Source organism: Orbicella franksi, chromosome 15 (assembly GCF_964199315.1).
Source record: "Orbicella franksi chromosome 15, jaOrbFran1.1, whole genome shotgun sequence".
Taxonomy (NCBI): domain Eukaryota; kingdom Metazoa; phylum Cnidaria; class Anthozoa; order Scleractinia; family Merulinidae; genus Orbicella; species Orbicella franksi.
Window position 1 is genome coordinate 8,081,901 of NC_138159.1, and position 18,982 is coordinate 8,100,882.

Genomic DNA, 18,982 nt, shown 5'->3' on the forward strand with positions numbered 1-18,982 from the left:
CTCTGGGTAGGCTTTGCGACAGTTCTCCAAGTGTTGCTTTACGACTCCCCCTAGCAGGAATGGCGATGACGAAAGTCCAAACAGAGCTCTCGTAAATCGCAAAGTTTCCACCCGCCTCGTCTCAGTGTCAGCAATCCAGTGATATAGCATGGCATCACGGTCCTGCATGCGGATGCTGACTTGCAAGAAGGCTTGCGTCATGTCCCCTGTTGTAAGAACCGGGTGAAATCTTGCTCGCACCAGCACTGACCACAGTTGATTTTGAAGGGGCGGACCTGCATGGGGGCAATCATTGAGCGAGGGTGCTTTGTCATACGCCCGAGCTGAAGCATCATAGACGATACGAAGCTTCGTACTTCAGTGCTTTCTCTGATCACGGGTTTTTGTGGTATGTAAAACTCTCGTCCCACAACCTGCTCTTCGGCTGGCTCTACGATTCCCTCAACAAGTTGCTCTTTAATGATATCATCATACTGCTCTAAAAGACCCTGATTCTCCAGTTTTCGAACGGTATTTTCCAGTCGTTTCAAACTACCTGCCTTGTTATTTGGTAGGGGAGGGTGGTTTTCTTTCCAGGGCAGACCAGTTTCGTACCAGACCTCCGCGCTTCGAGTTAACTGCTCCTTGAACTCTTCGTACACGTTTGCTTGATCACCGATTGCTGTGTCTTGTATTCCGAGCACGTCTAGTTTGCAAAGCTGTTCGTAGTCTGCTACTGCTGCTTGCGTTAGAAGCATACTTGAGATGTCCACTTCCTTCCCAGGCGACATAATTGTCCAGCCAAATTTCGTTAACTTCGCCACAGGCTCTCCAGGACTTCCTATTTTTGGTCTGGTCTCTGTTCTTATTTTAGCATAGTCGCTCACGCCCAGTATAATGTGAACTGGAAGTTCGGGCTTGTCATCTCGATCTGTCATCTGTATGCCTGTAAGGTGGGGGTACTTTTGGATAACTTCAGCGTATTTTGGGTTTTTAAGTGATAACAAAGACCCACGATCCACTTTCGGAAATTTCCGTCGAGGCTGTTAATCGTCACTCCATAAACCCCGATGGCCTTGTTGACTGATCCCAGCATCATCTCTATGCGCTTGAATTCTTCCCGAAGTAGTCTGATCCGGAGATGGTCCAAAATGGCAGAGGAAGCATACGAACTGCCTGCTCCAGTGTCAAAGAGTGCACGGCATTTGATTCCATTAACCTCGACCACAACAACAGGATAAATGACCTTGCCTGTTCCCTTGTCATGTGCTGTCAAAAATCTTCCGACACTCGCGTTGTTTGTCTGGTCACAAATCGATGTGCGAGGCTATCTTTAAAACGGAGAACGGGAAATCGAGGAATGGGAATGGGAATGGGAATGGGAATGGGGAATGGGGAACGGGGAACGGGGAATCTTTAGAACGGGGAATCTTTAGAATGGGGAATCTTTAAAATGGGGAATCTTTAACAGCAGAAATCTTTAAAATGGGGAATCTTTAAAAGCGGGAATCTTTAAAACGGGGAATCTTTAAAAGCGAGAATCTTCAAAACGGGGAATCTTTAAAACGGGGAATTTTTAAAAGCGGGAATCTTTAAAAGCGGGAATCTTTAAAATGGGGAATCTTTAAAAGCGGGAATCTTTAAAAGCGAGAATCTTTAAAACGGGGAATTTTTAAAAGCGGAAATCTTTAAAAGCGGGAACCTTTAAAATGAGGAATCTTTAAAAGCGGGAATCTTTAAAACGGGGAATCTTTAAAAGCGGGAATCTTTAAAGTGAGGAATCTTTAAAATCGGGAATCTTTAAAACGGGGAATCTTTAAAAGCGGGAATCTTTAAAACGGGGAATCTTTAAAAGCGGGAATCTTTAAAACGGGGAATCTCTAAAAGGGGGAATCTTTAAAACGGGGAATCTTTAAAAGCGGGAATCTTTAAAATGGGGAATCTTTAAAAGCGGGAATCTTTAAAAGCGAGAATCTTTAAAACGGGGAATTTTTAAAAGCGGAAATCTTTAAAAGCGGGAACCTTTAAAATGAGGAATCTTTCAAAGCGGGAATCTTTAAAACGGGGAATCTTTAAAAGCGGGAATCTTTAAAGTGAGGAATCTTTAAAATCGGGAATCTTTAAAACGGGGAATCTCTAAAAGCGGGAATCTTTAAAATGGGGAATCTTTAAAAGCGGGAATCTTTAAAACGGGGAATCTTTAAAAGCGGGAATCTTTAAAATGGGGAATCTTTAAAAGCGGGAATCTTTAAAACGGGGAATCTTGAAAATGGGGAATCTTTAAAAGCGGGAATCTTTAAAATGGGGAATCTTTAAAAGCGGGAATCTTTAAAAGCGGGAATCTTTAAAACGGGAAATTTTTAAAAGCGGGAATTTTTAAAATGGGGAATCTTTTTTAAGCGGGAATCTTCAAAAGCGGGTGATTTCTTGTCAACCACTGTTTCGACTTTCCGTCCTTGTTCCTGGTTTTTGTGATAAAAACGGCTCCAAACGACCCCTTCCCTATCACATCTTGTTCGCCGAGATCATTCCACTTTAACTGTGGAAGACCTTCAAAGCGACCGATTCTTTCTTCTTTAGAGTGAATGCAATGGGCACTTTGAAATTGTCTTCGCATGACTGCATGGCGTAGAAAGAGGTATCATTAAGCACACAATGACGGATTATACGCGAAATTCGCCGTCACATCGTTCGGGCATCGTGCATCGAATTACTTTATTGCTGGTTTTCAGTTTCACGCCGTTCAAAATAAATCAAAATAAAAATCAAAACAGTTCAAATGATAAAGTCCAGAATCTTGCAGAGAAAGAAGGTAAATATGCAAAGACTTTCGCCAAGATTCAGGTCACAGCAATGTTTCTTACGCAAGATAAGCGGAGAATTTTTTTACCCAAATTTATAGAGATTTTGATGGAGGCGCTATGCTGGCGCCCATCCGGATGGCGGCCGGAAACCAACAGAAACATCTGTCGCTGAGTTTTGCTATAAAAGCGTGAATTCATCTCTTCAGGAACGCAAAAACATTTTAAAAATAATACTTTTTCTAATACATGAACTGTTTAGATAGCCAAGTTCCCCGAAATAAGTCACTCTTTTAACCAACATGACAGCTTTCTTTCCCGTCATGTAAATGCCGCGTCACGCAAAAGCTTAGAAATTCAAGCGTAGTCTATTACAAATTCAAGAACCCACTTGGAGCAAAAATGTGTCAGAAATGTTAGTTTTCAGCTGCTCTTACACATCATGAAAGTAAAATCTCAGGATGATTAATAGTTTTGTAGTTTGAATTTTAGCGACGTCATGTGAAAACCAGATTTAGGGGACTGTTGATTTATCGATTAAACAACCAAAAACGTGTTTTCCCTGCCATATATTTGTCGTTAAATCGTAAGTCCTTCCATTAGCACATGATAAGGCTACGACAAATATCCATCGCTGCGAAACTCAATTTAAAAACGTCACAGTCCGGAGTTAAGATAAATCCAGGCGGTTCGATTCTTTGGTCGGTGGGTCTAGCGGATCTCAAAGAGTGACAATCGAGATTTGAACCGCTCCACTATCCCGCTAAACCGATGTGCTTTAATAGCGTGCAATATAATTACAATGAAGAAACTCCACAACTCTCTCTGTACCTGTTGAGTTGATACATGTGACAGAATAAATAGCTTCCGGTGGGAAACTGAGAGATTCTCGTTCACTTTTCAGTAAAGATTAACGCTATTAAATAGTCCCCATCTTAAAGATTCCCGCTTTTCAAGATTCCCGCTTTTAAAGATTCTCCATTTTAAAGATTCCCGCTTTTAAAGATTCCCCGTTTTAAAGATTCCCGCTTTTCAAGATTCCCCATTTTAAAGATTCCCGCTTTTAAAGATTCCCCATTTTAAAGATTCCCGCTTTCAAAGATTCCCCGTTTTAAAGATTCCCCGTTTTAAAGATTCCCCGTTTTAAAGATTCCCGCTTTTAAAGATTCCCCATTTTAGAGATTCCCGCTTTTAAAGATTCCCCGTTTTAAAGATTCCCGCTTTTAAAGATTCCCCGTTTTAAAGATTCTCGCTTTTAAAGTTTCCCCATTTTAAAGATTCCCGCTTTCAAAGATTCCCGCTTTCAAAGATTCCCGCTTTTAAAGATTCCCCGTTTTAAAGATTCCTGCTTTTAAAGATTCCCCATTTTAGAGACTCCCGCTTTTAAAGATTCCCCGTTTTAAAGATTCCCGCTTTTAAAGATTCCCCGTTTTAAAGATTCCCGCTTTTAAAGATTCCCCATTTTAAAGATTCCCGCTTTCAAAGATTCCCCATTTTAAAGATTCCCCGTTCTTCATTCCCCATTCCTATTTTCCTATTCCTATTCCATCATTTCCCGTTCCCCGTTTTAAAGATAGCCGATGTACGATGTTTGCGTTGACAGTTGCGACATCCGCGGCTTCTACAGCTTTCAGCTCTGTGTCTGTCACCGGTGCAATTAAAGCATAGTTGCTATTGGCTCAGGATCTTTTCGCGGTCTCCAACTGCGATAACTTTGGGACAATTTGGTGAAAAGTGACCGGTCTTATCACAGTAGATACACCCATACGTCCGTCTTCCAACATCCTGTCGGGTCTGATAGGATCTCCGGCGCAAAAACCCGTCATTCTTATCATTCTTTCCTTTTGGGTTGTAGGTTGGCTCTCTTGGTTGGATCTCGCCTTCGCTCGCTTCAGTTACTGGATTGATGTCCTTCCCACGTTTAATCGCTTGCAGTAGTTGTCTAAAATCCCACTCCTGCCACTGTTCATGGCCCCGCACTAAGTCAGACTTAATCCCTTTCAGTTTGTCTAGCACAGCTCTAACATTCCCTGCAACATCGCGCAACTTCCCAAGCGTTTCTAAACTTTGCACGCTATACAAAAGGCGTTTGTAAAACTCCTCTACCTCCCTTGGATTTTCTCCCATGATAGTTGGCAGGCCCATGATGTTGTTAACGTACGCATTAACAATTTCCGAGGTTTTCCCATACTCTGACTGAAGGATGTTTTTGTCGCTTTCGTAACCCTCGGTACTGAACGGAAGCCCATCAATATCTGCTATTACTTGCGGCTGGAGAAGTACCTTTAAGTAAGCAAATTTCGTGACTGGCGCTAAATTCGTTGACTCAATTTTCGCGCAGAACTTATTCCAAAATGACAGCCATTGTTCATATGTTCCATCGTACTTAGTAATTGATAGCTTTGGCAGCTTTGCGAGCGAACCACTCGACTCCCTTGGTTCCATTTTCTTAGTTCTGTAGACTTCTCCTCGTATTTTAGCTTCATTTCCAATTTTTCTTTTTCGAATTGGAGTTGTTTTTTTCTCTTTCCTTTTCTAGTAAAGCTTTCTTAGCCAATTCCAATTGCTGTCTCGAGTCACCCAGATATTCAATCTCCGCGTCTACGCCCTCAATTTTCGCATCTATTTCACTCCTTCAAGTACATACCTCATCCATCGACTCACCGCCTTCCAGTTTCTTTTCTTCAATCTTCCCCTTGACTACATCCACCTCCTTATCCAGCACCACCGGTGCCTCGCGATGCCTCTCAATAGTCGCGGTGTTTCCCTTCTCAACGATGTCTTAAGGCTTGTTTCGCTTGAATTCCAGAAGTTGAAGTTTCGTAGCAATCTCTTAAAGAAGTGTATCCATTCTTGTGGTCCCGTTAGTCCCGTCGGAGGTGCCACTCAGTGTCGGAAATCACCAGTTCACCCAACACTAGTCTCGTCTCAAAATCTTTTATTCGTCACAAAGCTCACCAGAAGTCTCAACCGTCACCGAGCACGTTTTTTTCTACTCTGAGTAACAGATCATTTCTTATTGTAAATGTATTCTATGTTCACGTGATCAACTTGTCGCTCAAGCTTAGTTACATTAATCTGTCTGGTTGTTGATTACTGTCACGGTCCTTGTCAGACATAGATGGCAAGAACATTTCGACAATGTCCTGAACCGGCCTGATCCAGTAGCCCCCGCTGTTGTTGACGATAGGCAGCAAAACGAAATAGATGTCAGCGACGAATGTATCACCCGACAGGAAATAAAGCAGGCTCTGAAGAACATGAAGAATGGCAAAGCAGCTGGAATGGATTCAATCACAACAGAGCTACTGAAGGCTGAGATAGAGACAACTGCGTGCCTGCTAGAAGACCTATTTCGCACGGTGTGGGGGACAGAGGAAATCCCGGAGGACTGGAATTGTGGTCTGATCGTTAAGCTTCCCAAGAAGGGGAACCTTACTGACTGTGGCAACTGGCGTGGAATAACGTTGTTATCAGTACCAGCGAAAGTTATGGGAAGAGTAGTTATTACTAGACTGCATGATGCAGTGGATGGCATGTTAAGGGAAGAAAAGGCAGGTTTCAGAACTGGGCGAAGCACGACTGAGCACATCTTTGTGCTGCAAAATGTCATCGAACAATCGCTGGAATGGAATGCAAGTCTGTATACCTGTTTTGTAGATTACGAGAAAGCATTTGATAGTGTCCACCGTGAAACACTGTGGAGGATGATGCAGTCTTATGGAATACCATCAAAATTCATAAGAATTGTCAAATTGTTTTACAGTAACACCAAGTGTGCAGTGATCGATGGAGCAGGCAAATCGGATTGGTTTACCGTGAAATCAGGAGTGAAACAAGGTTGTGTAATGTCAGGGTTTCTCTTCCTGCTGATAATAGATTGGATTATGTGTAGGACTACAGAGCAAGGTAATACAGGGATTCGATGGAAGATGATGAGACAGCTTGAAGACCTAGACTATGCCGATGACATTGCGCTCATTTCCAGCACATGGACGCAAGCACAAACGAAGTTATAAAGACTGGGGAGCAACAGTGAAGGTACGGGTTTGAAGATAAACGTCAACAAAACGAAGGTACTCAGACTCAATCCTAGGAGACAAGATCCTATAAAGATAAACGGCACTGATGTAGAGGATACAGACAGCTTTGTCTATCTAGGGGCCACTGTTAACAACTTGGGTGGTGCCGAACAGGACATTCGGAGTAGGTTAGGTAAAGCTAGAAGTGTTTTTCATCGACTTTCAAAGGTGTGGAGAACAGGTGAATTCCGCCGAGAAACTAAGATGAGGATCTTCAAGTCAAACATCATTGCTGTCCTGTTGTATGCATGCAAGACTTGGAGAATGACAAAAGCGGATGAAAAAAGGCTTGACACCTTTCTTCACAAATGCCTAAGGAGAATCTTGAAAGTCCATTGGCCTATGCGCGTGCCCAATGATGAAATTCGGAGAAGAGCGGGAATCGAAAAGATCAGTACACAAGTGCGACGCAGGCGATGGAAGTGGATAGGTCATGTTCTGCGTATGGCACCAAACCGAAACCCACACGTGGCATTATCCTGGGCACCAAGTGGAAAAAGAAGTAGAGGACGGCCAAGGGAAACATGGCGGAGAACTGTGGAGAAGGAACGCGCTGAACTGGGACTTACATCGTGGGCCGCAGCAGCAGCTGTGGCCAAGAATAGGGACAGATGGCGAGCATTGATCTCCGGCCCTATCCCCCACTCGGGGGCAAGGAACTAAGCAATAAGCGTTGTCACGTTATGAATTTCCTTTTTTGTCACGCACCTATGAGTAACGCAGCTATGAATTTTTAACAAACGCAATTGTCAAACATGAATTTTTTAGAGGGTAGTATATCTGGTGAACTAAAACCTGAGAGGGATATGTAATTTCTTATTTTGGAATATGACATCACTCGTACATGAAAAACTTCCCGGCCGCGAATGCCTTGCGGCCGAACTTCACGATAAAGCCAATAACAATCTAAACGATTTTGTTCCAAACAAGGTTTTCTTTCCATCTTTTATAGCTAGGCAAGTGGAAAACTACGAAAGTAGATGTTTGTCGTTCAAAGGTCACTGTAAAAAAAAAACAAAACGAAACAATCTCCTCAGTTATGCAATTAAATCGTCGCGATAAATACTTGGAACGGGTCCTTTATGGAGTGTGTTCACGTGACGTCTTCAAAGCCACTAAAGGTTTTATCCTCATCAGGCATAAGAGGTACTCAATTTATATCTGTTTACAACTTTCCAGTTCAATAGCGTCCTTCGTTTGGAAACCAGCGCATTTTAAATTTCGGAGTTATGGCGGTGCATGACATGAAGCTAAGATCGCGTTTGTCGAAAAATATACACTTATCTCGTGATTTTTAGCCATTTTAGGAGTTAACGTATTAGGAGAAGTGCTTGTGAAATAATAATAATAATAATAATAATAATAATAATAATAGTAACTTTATTTAAGTGTCAGGGTAGGTATTTAGCTTACGGAAGCTAATTGGGGACACTATTACGTTACAATGTATTGAGATTTAAAATGTACAGTTAAGAATACGAATTAAAATTAATTGGGTACACTAGGAATAAGTAAGAATAAATAATTGTAAATAATATAAAAACTGTCTCTGAAATTACAAATACAGTGTAATACAAGAGAGAAATAAAAATTGATATTTAAGTGAGTAGTTCAAGAATTAAGAAGTGCATATAAGGCAGTTTGAACACGCATCCTCGATTAGAGCACTGAGGTCTTTGTTTCTAATATTCTTTCTAAAGTTACCGATGGTCAGTCTATTTTTATCAATTGCGCTCAGTTTTGACCAAAGGTAAGGACCAAGATATCTAAGGGAGTGTTTTCCATAACGAACTGAAGAGAAACGAGGCAGATCGAAGTCAGCATTTCTAAGAGAATAGCCCTTGTTCGAATTTCTGAAAAGTTCCATTATGTAGTCAGGTACAAGACCGTTTTTCACTTTGAACATTAGGATTGCGATATCCTGAAGACGTCTATTGTGAAGGGAGGGTAGCTTTGCACGACTTAGAAGAGCATCGTAGGTGTCTGTCTTGGAATTAAAGATGATTCTTAGCGCGCGTTCTTGTACTCTTTCAAGCTTGCGCCTGTCAGAAGCTTTGCAGAAGTGCCAAACTGTGTGACAGTATGTTAAATTAGGGATTATTGTAGTTAGATATAAGTGGAGCTTAGTCTCACATGATATGAGATTACGAAGTCCTGGTGGTCGTCAGCGTACATAAACAGATTGCTGGTATGCACGTTTAGGGATAAATCGTTTTGGAACAGGTTCCAGAGCAGCGGTCCAAACGATGAACCTTAGGGACAGCCCCTTGACTGGTCTTTCCAGGAACTAGTCACACCATTAATTTTGACTCGATTTTTTCTTTCTTGAAAATAGGAACGCATAAGCTCTAGAGATGTGTGAGAGAACCCGTACGCCTCAAGTTTCTTTATCATGAGAGCATGATGTAGAGAGTCGAAAGCCTTGCTCATGTCCGTTGACAAGACTGCCACGCACTCCTTGTAAATGTTTTTTGGTTCGGTTCAGATAATCAGTCGTCTAGATAGCCAAAGTAAGTTCCAGATGTTTACACTATTTTCCGGCCTCCATATTCAGTTGGAGAACTGAAGAGGTCCTCCAACATGGCTGCTGCATGCTAGGCTCTATAATGTTGCGTGGAACATTTCGACGAACATCTCAACTTTGGGACGACGCACACGCATTAAACTTGGAGAACTGTCTTCTTTATTTATCGTCTACAATATCACAATTTCTTGACTTTAATTTATCCAGTGAATGGCTCTTGATTTTATCTTTTATTGCGTGGCAATGCACACTCTCTGTAAGTGAAAAAAATATCCTTAAAGTAATGGGCGTGGCCTCCAGATCACGTCGTCACTGGTGTTACTGATCATGAAAAGGTTATAACACATGAAATAACTCTGAACTAACTAAAAATGACAACGTTATATGAGAATACATTTTCCTTAGCAACGGCTTAAAAAGACCCGTTAAAGCTTGTTAACAGGCCCTTTAACCCTCAGTTTAGCACTTAAGTTGTACTAAATAAGATGAAGTCCGCCTCGATGAATCATTCGTCCTCTGTCATCTTTATATTCATAGGCAGAAACACAAGCACCGAGAAAACTTTGTCCAGGGGGCCGGAGAAAACGTTTCTAGAATAAACGGCCCATTCTCTGCTCTGCATAAAACTTGGTAACCAGAACCTAATGGTATAGCAATGGAGTATACCCCAGAACAATTGAACTATTTCCGAATTTGCTACGTCGCTTTTAACTTGGTTCCAGAAGGACTACGAAAACTCCTCAAGCAAGAATGGGAATTCCTATACAAAACAACGCTTGGAGAATGGAAAGACACGCCAAAGAATGGTTTGGACTTTTTTAACAAGGAGTCTAGAAAAAGCCGTTCGAAGAATTCGCGCTATCTGGCGACTATACAGAACGGAAACACGGCAAAATGGGACTGTAGTTGTTTGTTTTTCGCGATCCTGTACTCAGATAGCATTGGAACAACGCTGAGTGCAGCGATCAAGAAAGAAGTTGATGATCTTCGTCAAGTCAGAAATGACATTGCTCATATCAGCGAGGCGAAACTTACTGATGCTGAATTCAGTGGTTATGTCGGAAGGGTGTTGCTGGCGTTCAACTCTCTGAGTCTTCCGATCAGTGATATAGAGGCGGTTAAAAACCAGACAAATTTTCCCACAGCAGAAGTACGCAAGTTTAAGGCACAGGTTGCTAATGTCCAGTCAGAATTACAAAACGTCAAATCTGATTTACTAGTAGCACAAGACACGATACAAAGAAAGGAAGAGCAGGTTGAATGTCTTACGCAAGAGATTAATTCCAAAGTCGAATCTTTCTGCAATCTCACTTTCAAGCCATCTCACCAAATCATCAGACGTTCAAATGACGTCACAAGGATCATGGAAAAAATGCAAGAGCTTGACGATGAAAGTAACGGAGCAGTCAGTACAATTTATTTATCAGGAAATCCTGGATGTGGCAAAACTCAAATTGCTCGTCAAATTGGAGAAGAATTCTTCAAAATAGGATCAGGTAAAAGTGAAGGCTTAATATTCGTCGCAACCCTGAATGCCGAAACCCTTGAAACGCTGGCTGATTCCTACTTGAATCTGGCTAAACATGTGGGAATTCCCAATTACAGTTACACCAACCTGGCTACCAGGAAAGCAATCAGCCCTGAGGAAAAAATTCAGCATCTCCGGTGTTTAATTTTACCAAAGTTTAAAGAGGTCTCAAAGTGGTTAATAATAGCAGACAACGTTGTTGACCTGTCCTCAGTTTGTAAGTACCTACCTCAGACTGCCAGTGAAGAGTGGGGCCATGGTCAGGTGCTGATTACAACTCAAGATACCAGTGCAATTCCCACAAATGCTCCCCATACTTACCATGAGTCACTCAGTGCAGGAATGCAGCCCGGGGACGCAGTAGACCTGTTGGAACAAGTGTCGCAAATTTCCAATGACGAGCAAGTTCAAAAGGTCGCCAAGGTTCTCGAGTATCAGCCGCTTGCCCTAGCAGCCGCTGCATTTTACGTACAATTTGTGAGTCATGGTTCTCCAACCTATGGCTGGACAAACTACTTGGAAAGACTTACTGGAGGCAGTCGCGAAGTAACAGAAGAACCCCTCGCTGATAGGAATCCAGCCTATTCAAAAACAATGACTGCAACAATAGAACTGGCGTTAGAGAGCATTTTGGAAAGCGATGACGTTCTTCGTCAGACATTTCTCCTTTTCTCCCTATGTGATTCGGAACCTCTCCCAATTCATACAGCTGTCAAGTTTGTCAATGTTCGCACTTCGGGACAGACGGACGAGTTAATCAAGACAAAAATTTCAAACTCCTCCTTGATTATGGTTTTATACAGTGAAGATGGGACACCCGGCTATTTAAGAGTGCATAACGTTGTTCATCAAGTACTCAGGAAATTGCCACTAATGGAGGCCACAGAGAAATATGAGTGTTTATCTGTAGCAATTCAGGTTTTTCACTCCCTTATTGAGTCGGAGCACAATCGTTTATATGAAAGTGGGGACGTTTGCGTATTGCTTCGTCGGATTACAACTCATTGCAAAGCGTTGTACGAAATTCTTACAAACAGTTTTTCTCCTAAAGTTTTTTGGGTGAAGGAGTTAGCACCCTTCATTTCTCCTGACAATGTCGTTTCGTGGCTTAGCTCAGCTGCTTCTGTGTTTATTGATCTTAGTAATTCATCCAGTGCAATTCTGTTTTCAAAATCGGCCTGTGATTTTGTTCAATATATAAGTGAAACACGAGAGGGCGACGTAATTAAAGCAACTGTCTTTGATACCCACGGGTTAACATTATCAATGACATGCCAGTATAAATCATCGATATCTTACCACGAGGAGGCTTTCAAGATCTACCGAGCAATTTACGGTGAGCATCATTTCATCGTAGCAGCAAGTTATGAAAACTTGGGAAATGCTTACCTCAACCTTGGACAGTACAATGAGGCAGAAGAATACCATGAGAAGGCACTGATCATCAGGAAAAACATTTTTTCCGAGGAACGTGCTGACGTCGCAACAAGCTATAACAACTTGGGAGTTGTTTATCAAGATCTTGGACAGTACAATGAGGCAAAAGAATACTACGAAAAGGCACTGATCATCACGAAAAAGATTTTCGGCGAGGAACATGCTGACGTGGCAGCAAGCTATAACAACTTGGGAGTTGTTTATGGCAATCTTGGACAGTACAATGAGGCAAAAGAATACTACGAAAAGGCACTGATCATCAGGAAAAAGATTTTCGGCGAGGAACATGCTAAAGTGGCAGCAAGCTATAACAACTTGGGAGTTGTTTATGGCAATCTTGGACAGTACAATGAAGCAAAAGAATACTACGAAAAGGCACTGATCATCAGGAAAAAGATTTCCGGCGAGGAACATGCTAAAGTCGCAGCAAGCTATAACAACTTGGGAGTTGTTTATGGCAATCTTGGACAGTACAATGAAGCAAAAGAATACTACGAAAAGGCACTGATCATCAGGAAAAAGATTTTCGGCAAGGAACATGCTAAAGTCGCAGCGAGCTATAACAACTTGGGAGTTGTTTATGGCAATCTTGGACAGTACAATGAAGCAAAAGAATACTACGAAAAGGCACTGATCATCAGGAAAAAGATTTTCGGCGAGGAACATGCTGACGTGGCAGCAAGCTATAACAACTTGGGAGTTGTTTATCAAGATCTTGGACAGTACAATGAAGCAAAAGAATACTACGAAAAGGCACTGATCATCACGAAAAAGATTTTCGGCGAGGAACATGCTGACGTGGCAGCAAGCTATAACAACTTGGGAAATGTTTATGAAGATCTTGGACAGTACAATGAAGCAAAAGAATACTACGAAAAGGCACTGATCATCAGGAAAAAGATTTTCGGCGAGGAACATGCTGACGTGGCAGCAAGCTATAACAACTTGGGAGTTGTTTATGGCAATCTTGGACAGTACAATGAAGCAAAAGAATACTACGAAAAGGCACTGATCATCAGGAAAAAGATTTTCGGCAAGGAACATGCTAAAGTCGCAGCAAGCTATAACAACTTGGGAGTTGTTTATCGCAATCTTGGACAGTACAATGAAGCAAAAGAATACTACGAAAAGGCACTGATCATCAGGAAAAAGATTTTCGGCAAGGAACATGCTAAAGTCGCAGCAAGCTATAACAACTTGGGAGTTGTTTATCGCAATCTTGGACAGTACAATGAAGCAAAAGAATACTACGAAAAGGCACTGATCATCACGAAAAAGATTTTCGGCGAGGAACATGCTGACGTGGCAGCAAGCTATAACAACTTGGGAGTTGTTTATGAAGATCTTGGACAGTACAATGAAGCAAAAGAATACTACGAAAAGGCACTGATCATCAGGAAAAAGATTTTCGGCGAGGAACATGCTAAAGTGGCAGCAAGCTATAACAACTTGGGAGTTGTTTATGGCAATCTTGGACAGTACAATGAAGCAAAAGAATACTACGAAAAGGCACTGATTATCAGGAAAAAGATTTTCGGCGAGGAACATGCTGACGTGGCAGCAAGCTATAACAACTTGGGAAATGTTTATGAAGATCTTGGACAGTACAATGAAGCAAAAGAATACTACGAAAAGGCACTGATCATCACGAAAAAGATTTTCGGCGAGGAACATGCTGACGTGGCAGCAAGCTATAACAACTTGGGAAATGTTTATGAAGATCTTGGACAGTACAATGAAGCAAAAGAATACTACGAAAAGGCACTGATCATCAGGAAAAAGATTTTCGGCAAGGAACATGCTAAAGTCGCAGCAAGCTATAACAACTTGGGAGTTGTTTATCGCAATCTTGGACAGTACAATGAAGCAAAAGAATACTACGAAAAGGCACTGATCATCAGGAAAAAGATTTTCGGCGAGGAACATGCTGACGTGGCAGCAAGCTATAACAACTTGGGAGTTGTTTATGGCAATCTTGGACAGTACAATGAAGCAAAAGAATACTACGAAAGGGCACTGATCATCAGGAAAAAGATTTTCGACGAGGAAAATGCTGACGTCGCAAGTTTTAGCAACTTGGGAAATGTTTATCAAGATGTTGAACAGGTTTCTGGCGAGGAGCTTTGTCAGGTATTTGCGAATTATTGCAACTTGGAAAGTGATGACGACAATTACGTCAGACAGCGGAATCAAACAAGGGGGAAATGTTGTATTTTATTTTAGAAAATAGGCAAACAAAACAAACGAGCTGATTGGTGAGAAATCTTGGTTCTATTGCTCTATAGCAAGACAGAAACGTTTACGCAGTCACGTTGCTCGTTATCTTCTTTGGGCGCTCTTCTAGAAAAAAGACAGAAAACATTTTCTTTATGTTTCTATTTAAACAATAGAGTGTTTCTGTCGAGGAACTCTCGGCTGATAGCTGCCCCGCGCAAATTTGATGTTCTTAAATTTGCCCGAGAAGCGAAGCTTCGAAGGCAAATACGCTAGTTTTAAGAACATCAAATTTCCAAGGCGCTACTATCATACCGATAGTTCCGAGACATAAACACTCCATTGTCTTTATTGTTCACCACTAAATTTTCTTCCGCGCGCCAGTTCAAAAATCGTATTAAGTCATTTTCAACTTTTTTGATGAAAGCCGAGAAAGCCAAATGTAAAATTTGACAAAGAAAACAGACGTAAACCCACTTATTACAATTTCAATTGCTTATTTTCTATAAGCCCGCTTCTTTACAGAAAAATTGTTATGGACGAGTACTATCGATCCGGGTATTTTCCTCGGACGGGCACTATGGGCTGATAGTGTCTCTCCGCGGACGAACACTATCGCGTCACGTGATCAATTTAAACCAATTAGAATCAGAGAAAATTTAGTTGTGAATTATAACGAGTTAGAGACACAATCCCGATAGTTTTGGAGAAGTCGGAAAAGCTGAGAAGCACTTGCCAATATATCAGCTCGTGTTCCCACAGCATTTCTCGTTCTCCCAAGCTTCCGCTCGTGTTTGTATTCAAAAAATGGTGTATTTCTGCGAGTAACTTTCGGCTGATAGTTGCCCCGCAAAAATTTGATGTTCTTAAAACAAATATTTGCCTGAGAAGCTAGTTTTAAGTACATCAAATTTCGAAGGGGCAACTATCAGGTCGATAGTTCTGAGACATTAACAATTGACCTTCTTTATTGTTCACCACTAAATTTTCTTCCGCATGCCAGTTCAAAAATCCTGCTGAAATATTTTCAACTTTTGAGATGGTGAAAGGTGATGAAGGACGTGAAAGCCAAATAGAAAATTTGAAAAAGAAAACAGACAAATTGCGTTCAACCCGCGATCAGGCGTTCTTTTTGTAATTTTTTGGCGAACGGGGCAATAGGAAAAAAGAACGCCTGATACATTTACTTCACGAGTCGCCTGCCGCCTCTTCGTTGCTTTAATACCTGGGAAGAGCGATGTTATCTTGTGTCATGCTGTAAATGTGAGCCAATCGAATTTACCAGAAATTCATGGTGCCGGTTGGAAGCGCGAAAGAGACAAAGCCCAATGTACATGTTTACTTACCAGGCAAGTTGAAATGTCTCTTAATTCCGTTAAGAAACAAAAATCTCGGTTGAACATCAGAATCCTCATTGTCGGAATTAATCAAAAGAGTGGGAATAAAGATTACAACATATATACTCCTGGTGACTCCTCGCAACTGCGTCAACTGCACATGTTTTTGACCCTTTCGGGGTCATTATTTATAAATGACGCTCTTGCTTTTGCTCCAGATTCTGGACTACGGATAGACGCCCCGTGAAGTAATTGAATCAGGCGTCCTTTTTTTCTCTCCTTCCCCCTGCTGTTTAAAAAAAACGCCTTATGGGAAGTTAAATTACGTCAGTTTTAATTATTTTTTTCCATAAGCCCGCTTGTAAGAAAAAAATTCCCGCACGAGCACCATCAATCCGGGTATTTTCCTAGGAGGGGCATTATGGACACATAGTGTTTCTCCGCCGATGAAGACTGTCGCGTCGCGTGATTAATTTAATCCAATAAAAATAAGAGAAAATTAGTTGAGAACTATAAAACTCGTCCGAGGTCTGGGTTCAGTTGTCTGTTTTCCTTTCTAAAATTTAAAATTTAATCTACATGTGGCTTTCACGTCTTTGATCTAAAAAAGTTGAAAGTAATTCAAAAAGAGAAAGTCAAGAAGTTGCGCGTGTAATTTGCTTTTATAAAATTACTTAAGTGTACTGAACTGAACCATTTTCTCCGTTGTCATTGTAAATAATATCCTGATGTTGTTATTATTATTGTTATTGTTATTGTTATTATTATTATTCTTATTATTTATTAAAATCATATCATGCTGTTATATTTCCATATAGAGCGGTTTTCGTAAAACTAAAACCACAGTTATCACTCAAGCCAATCACAAGGGTTACGGACAATTCAGTGAACTAATCAAAACTCGAACTGAGTGAAGAAAGGGCGCCATTTCTTTGAGCCAATCCTACAGCGTAGGAATGCAAAAGCAACTGCTTTTCGACAGTTAGATGAAAACCGCTCTTAAGTGTATAATACTTTCTGAGCTAAGCTTAGAGACAATTTATAATTTATATTCACGCTTTGCTTGAGAAGATACCACATGGCATCTCCAGCCGAGGAAGGCATGCACTTTCGGACATGTTTTACTTTTTCTATTTTGTTTTGACAAGTGTAAATACAAATATAATACATTTTATATCCAATAAACTGGACTTTAACCAATTTAATTCTCTGTTCAGAGAACCACCTTGATGGAAAACCTTTTTAGATGCAAGTCCGGTGTAGAAAACAAGACAGTATACGATCTCACATTGTGTTTATTTTTGTGTGGCTTACTAGCCACACTATGTTGGCAACCGAGACGTTTTCCAGTTACTATAACATATGTCACATATTTGTAAGGTAATTTGAGGGGCAGAAGGAGAGGAACAAGAAAACTGTCCCTTACCCTCACCCCTCTAGTAGCGTTGCATTCGCCTCGAAGGTGTGGTTTGGATCTCGCTTGGAATGAATACTTTTTAGTTCCGTAAAATGATGGCATCTCGTTTCTCTTAACCCTGTTTAGCCGGTGGAGTGGGGGTGGGGAGCTCATAGTGCTCGCCTTCGCCGATGTCAAACGTTTTTAAAATTAAACAGTATTGAAGCTGCAGCGGTCTAAAATTGTGACCCTCCCTTAAAAGTTAATTCGCATATTTGTTAGCTCATTTGGGGGTCGAGGGAGAGGCGGGAATAAACTGTGCATTCCTCTCACAGCTCCAGCAGCCTTTTATGCGCCTCAAAGCTGTTGATTGATATGAAGAGTCTGGTCACCTAGGCTGGATCTCGCTGTCAATGAATCTGGGTGAAAATTACTGACAACTCTTTAGTTCCGGGATGAGTTCAGGTGATGAGAATAAGCAAGATCATCAACAAAGGAATATCGTCAATGATGTCCTACCAAATTCTTAGAACTTCTTTAAAGATTGTGAATAAAGGGAACGATTATCTTTTTATGAGATAGGGGGTGGTGGGAACTTGAAAAGGGTGCATACCAAAAGATATGGTTTCAAACGGAGTAAGCCAAAGAACATGGTGCTTTTGGGGCTCCTGCTATTAATTAACATTTAGGCACTGACAGCATCCATAATGGGTACAAAATATTCTACCACAAAGCCTAAAATCTCTCTGAAGTTATTATAATTTTAAATGTCCCCGGGGAAACATGACCCCACACATCTCTAGTTTGTTAGGTACCTAACCGCATCGACTCGACCCCACCAGTCTGTTTGGTTGTAAATTCTGTCAAACTGGGTCCCACTATAGAAACACGTCCCATCGATTAACAGTCACTCAATGCAATTGCAATAATCTTTTACTATTACTATGTTATGCTCAGCTTGACAAGTTTAAGAGAGTTAGCAGAGCTCCCAACAACATGGATATCCTGACTGCACTTTATTTGCAATGGCTAATTACCACCTTATATAGAACTTTTTCCAAGGAACAACAAATACGAACGCGTGTTGGATGGGAAGAAAACCTGACCTATTTCACAACTTACTGCGCCTTTCAAGAACATGCGGACTTAAAAATTCAAAGGTCAACTGACAACTGCGTTTTTCGCTATCGTCAATCAAATGTTCGGCGGAGGCTTCCAGCTTCCGATTTCTGCTGAGCGTGCGGTAATCAAATTAAATCGCTGAGCACAGTTCAGACAACGAAACAGTGCTCGGCAGTAGTCGGAAGCTGGGAGGAGCCACCGAACATTTGATTGGGGGTAGCGAAAAACGCATTTGTCGGTTGAGCTTTGAATTTTAGAGTCCGCATGGTATTGAAAGGCGCAGTAACAAATTGCAGAACAAAACCCTCGTATGTCACACTCGCAGTCACGCTCGCACGTTCACTTGTTTCGCGTTCATCCCCATGAATTTTCAAGGAAAAGATAGACTGCTGGCAGTCTACCAGTGATAGGGCATTTGATCAATTGTTATGGTGCCCCTTATCTTATACTTTATCCCCTATTAATGTAGGCGTGAGATTATCAGCGAAAACCGGCATAAAACTATTTGTTTACAACAACTTCGATAAAGCAGCTCAAGTGTATTGTTTAGAAGTTATTGAAT

The 18,982-nt window shown here is 41.3% G+C and overlaps 1 protein-coding gene and 2 pseudogenes across 1 annotated transcript; 1 reads left to right on the plus strand and 2 right to left on the minus strand.

Annotated features, from left to right (window-relative positions):
- LOC145470712 (uncharacterized) overlaps positions 1-1,304 on the minus strand; it is a 2,348-nt pseudogene extending 1,044 nt beyond the window's left edge.
- Positions 1,305-4,106: 2,802 nt separating this feature from the next.
- Positions 4,107-5,879, minus strand: LOC145470182 (uncharacterized). Its single transcript, XM_081454014.1, has one exon. The coding sequence runs from the start codon at positions 5,223-5,225 to the stop codon at positions 4,452-4,454; it is 774 nt and encodes a 257-aa protein (XP_081310140.1). The 5' UTR covers positions 5,226-5,879; the 3' UTR covers positions 4,107-4,451.
- Positions 5,880-10,039: 4,160 nt separating this feature from the next.
- On the plus strand, positions 10,040-18,921 carry LOC145470736 (uncharacterized; annotated as a pseudogene).
- The last annotated feature ends 61 nt before the right edge of the window (positions 18,922-18,982 follow it).

Coding starts and splice junctions, on each gene's coding strand:
- LOC145470182 (XM_081454014.1), bottom strand. CDS start 5,225: ATGGAACCAAGGGAGTCGAGTGGTTCGCTCGCAAAGCTGCCAAAGCTA.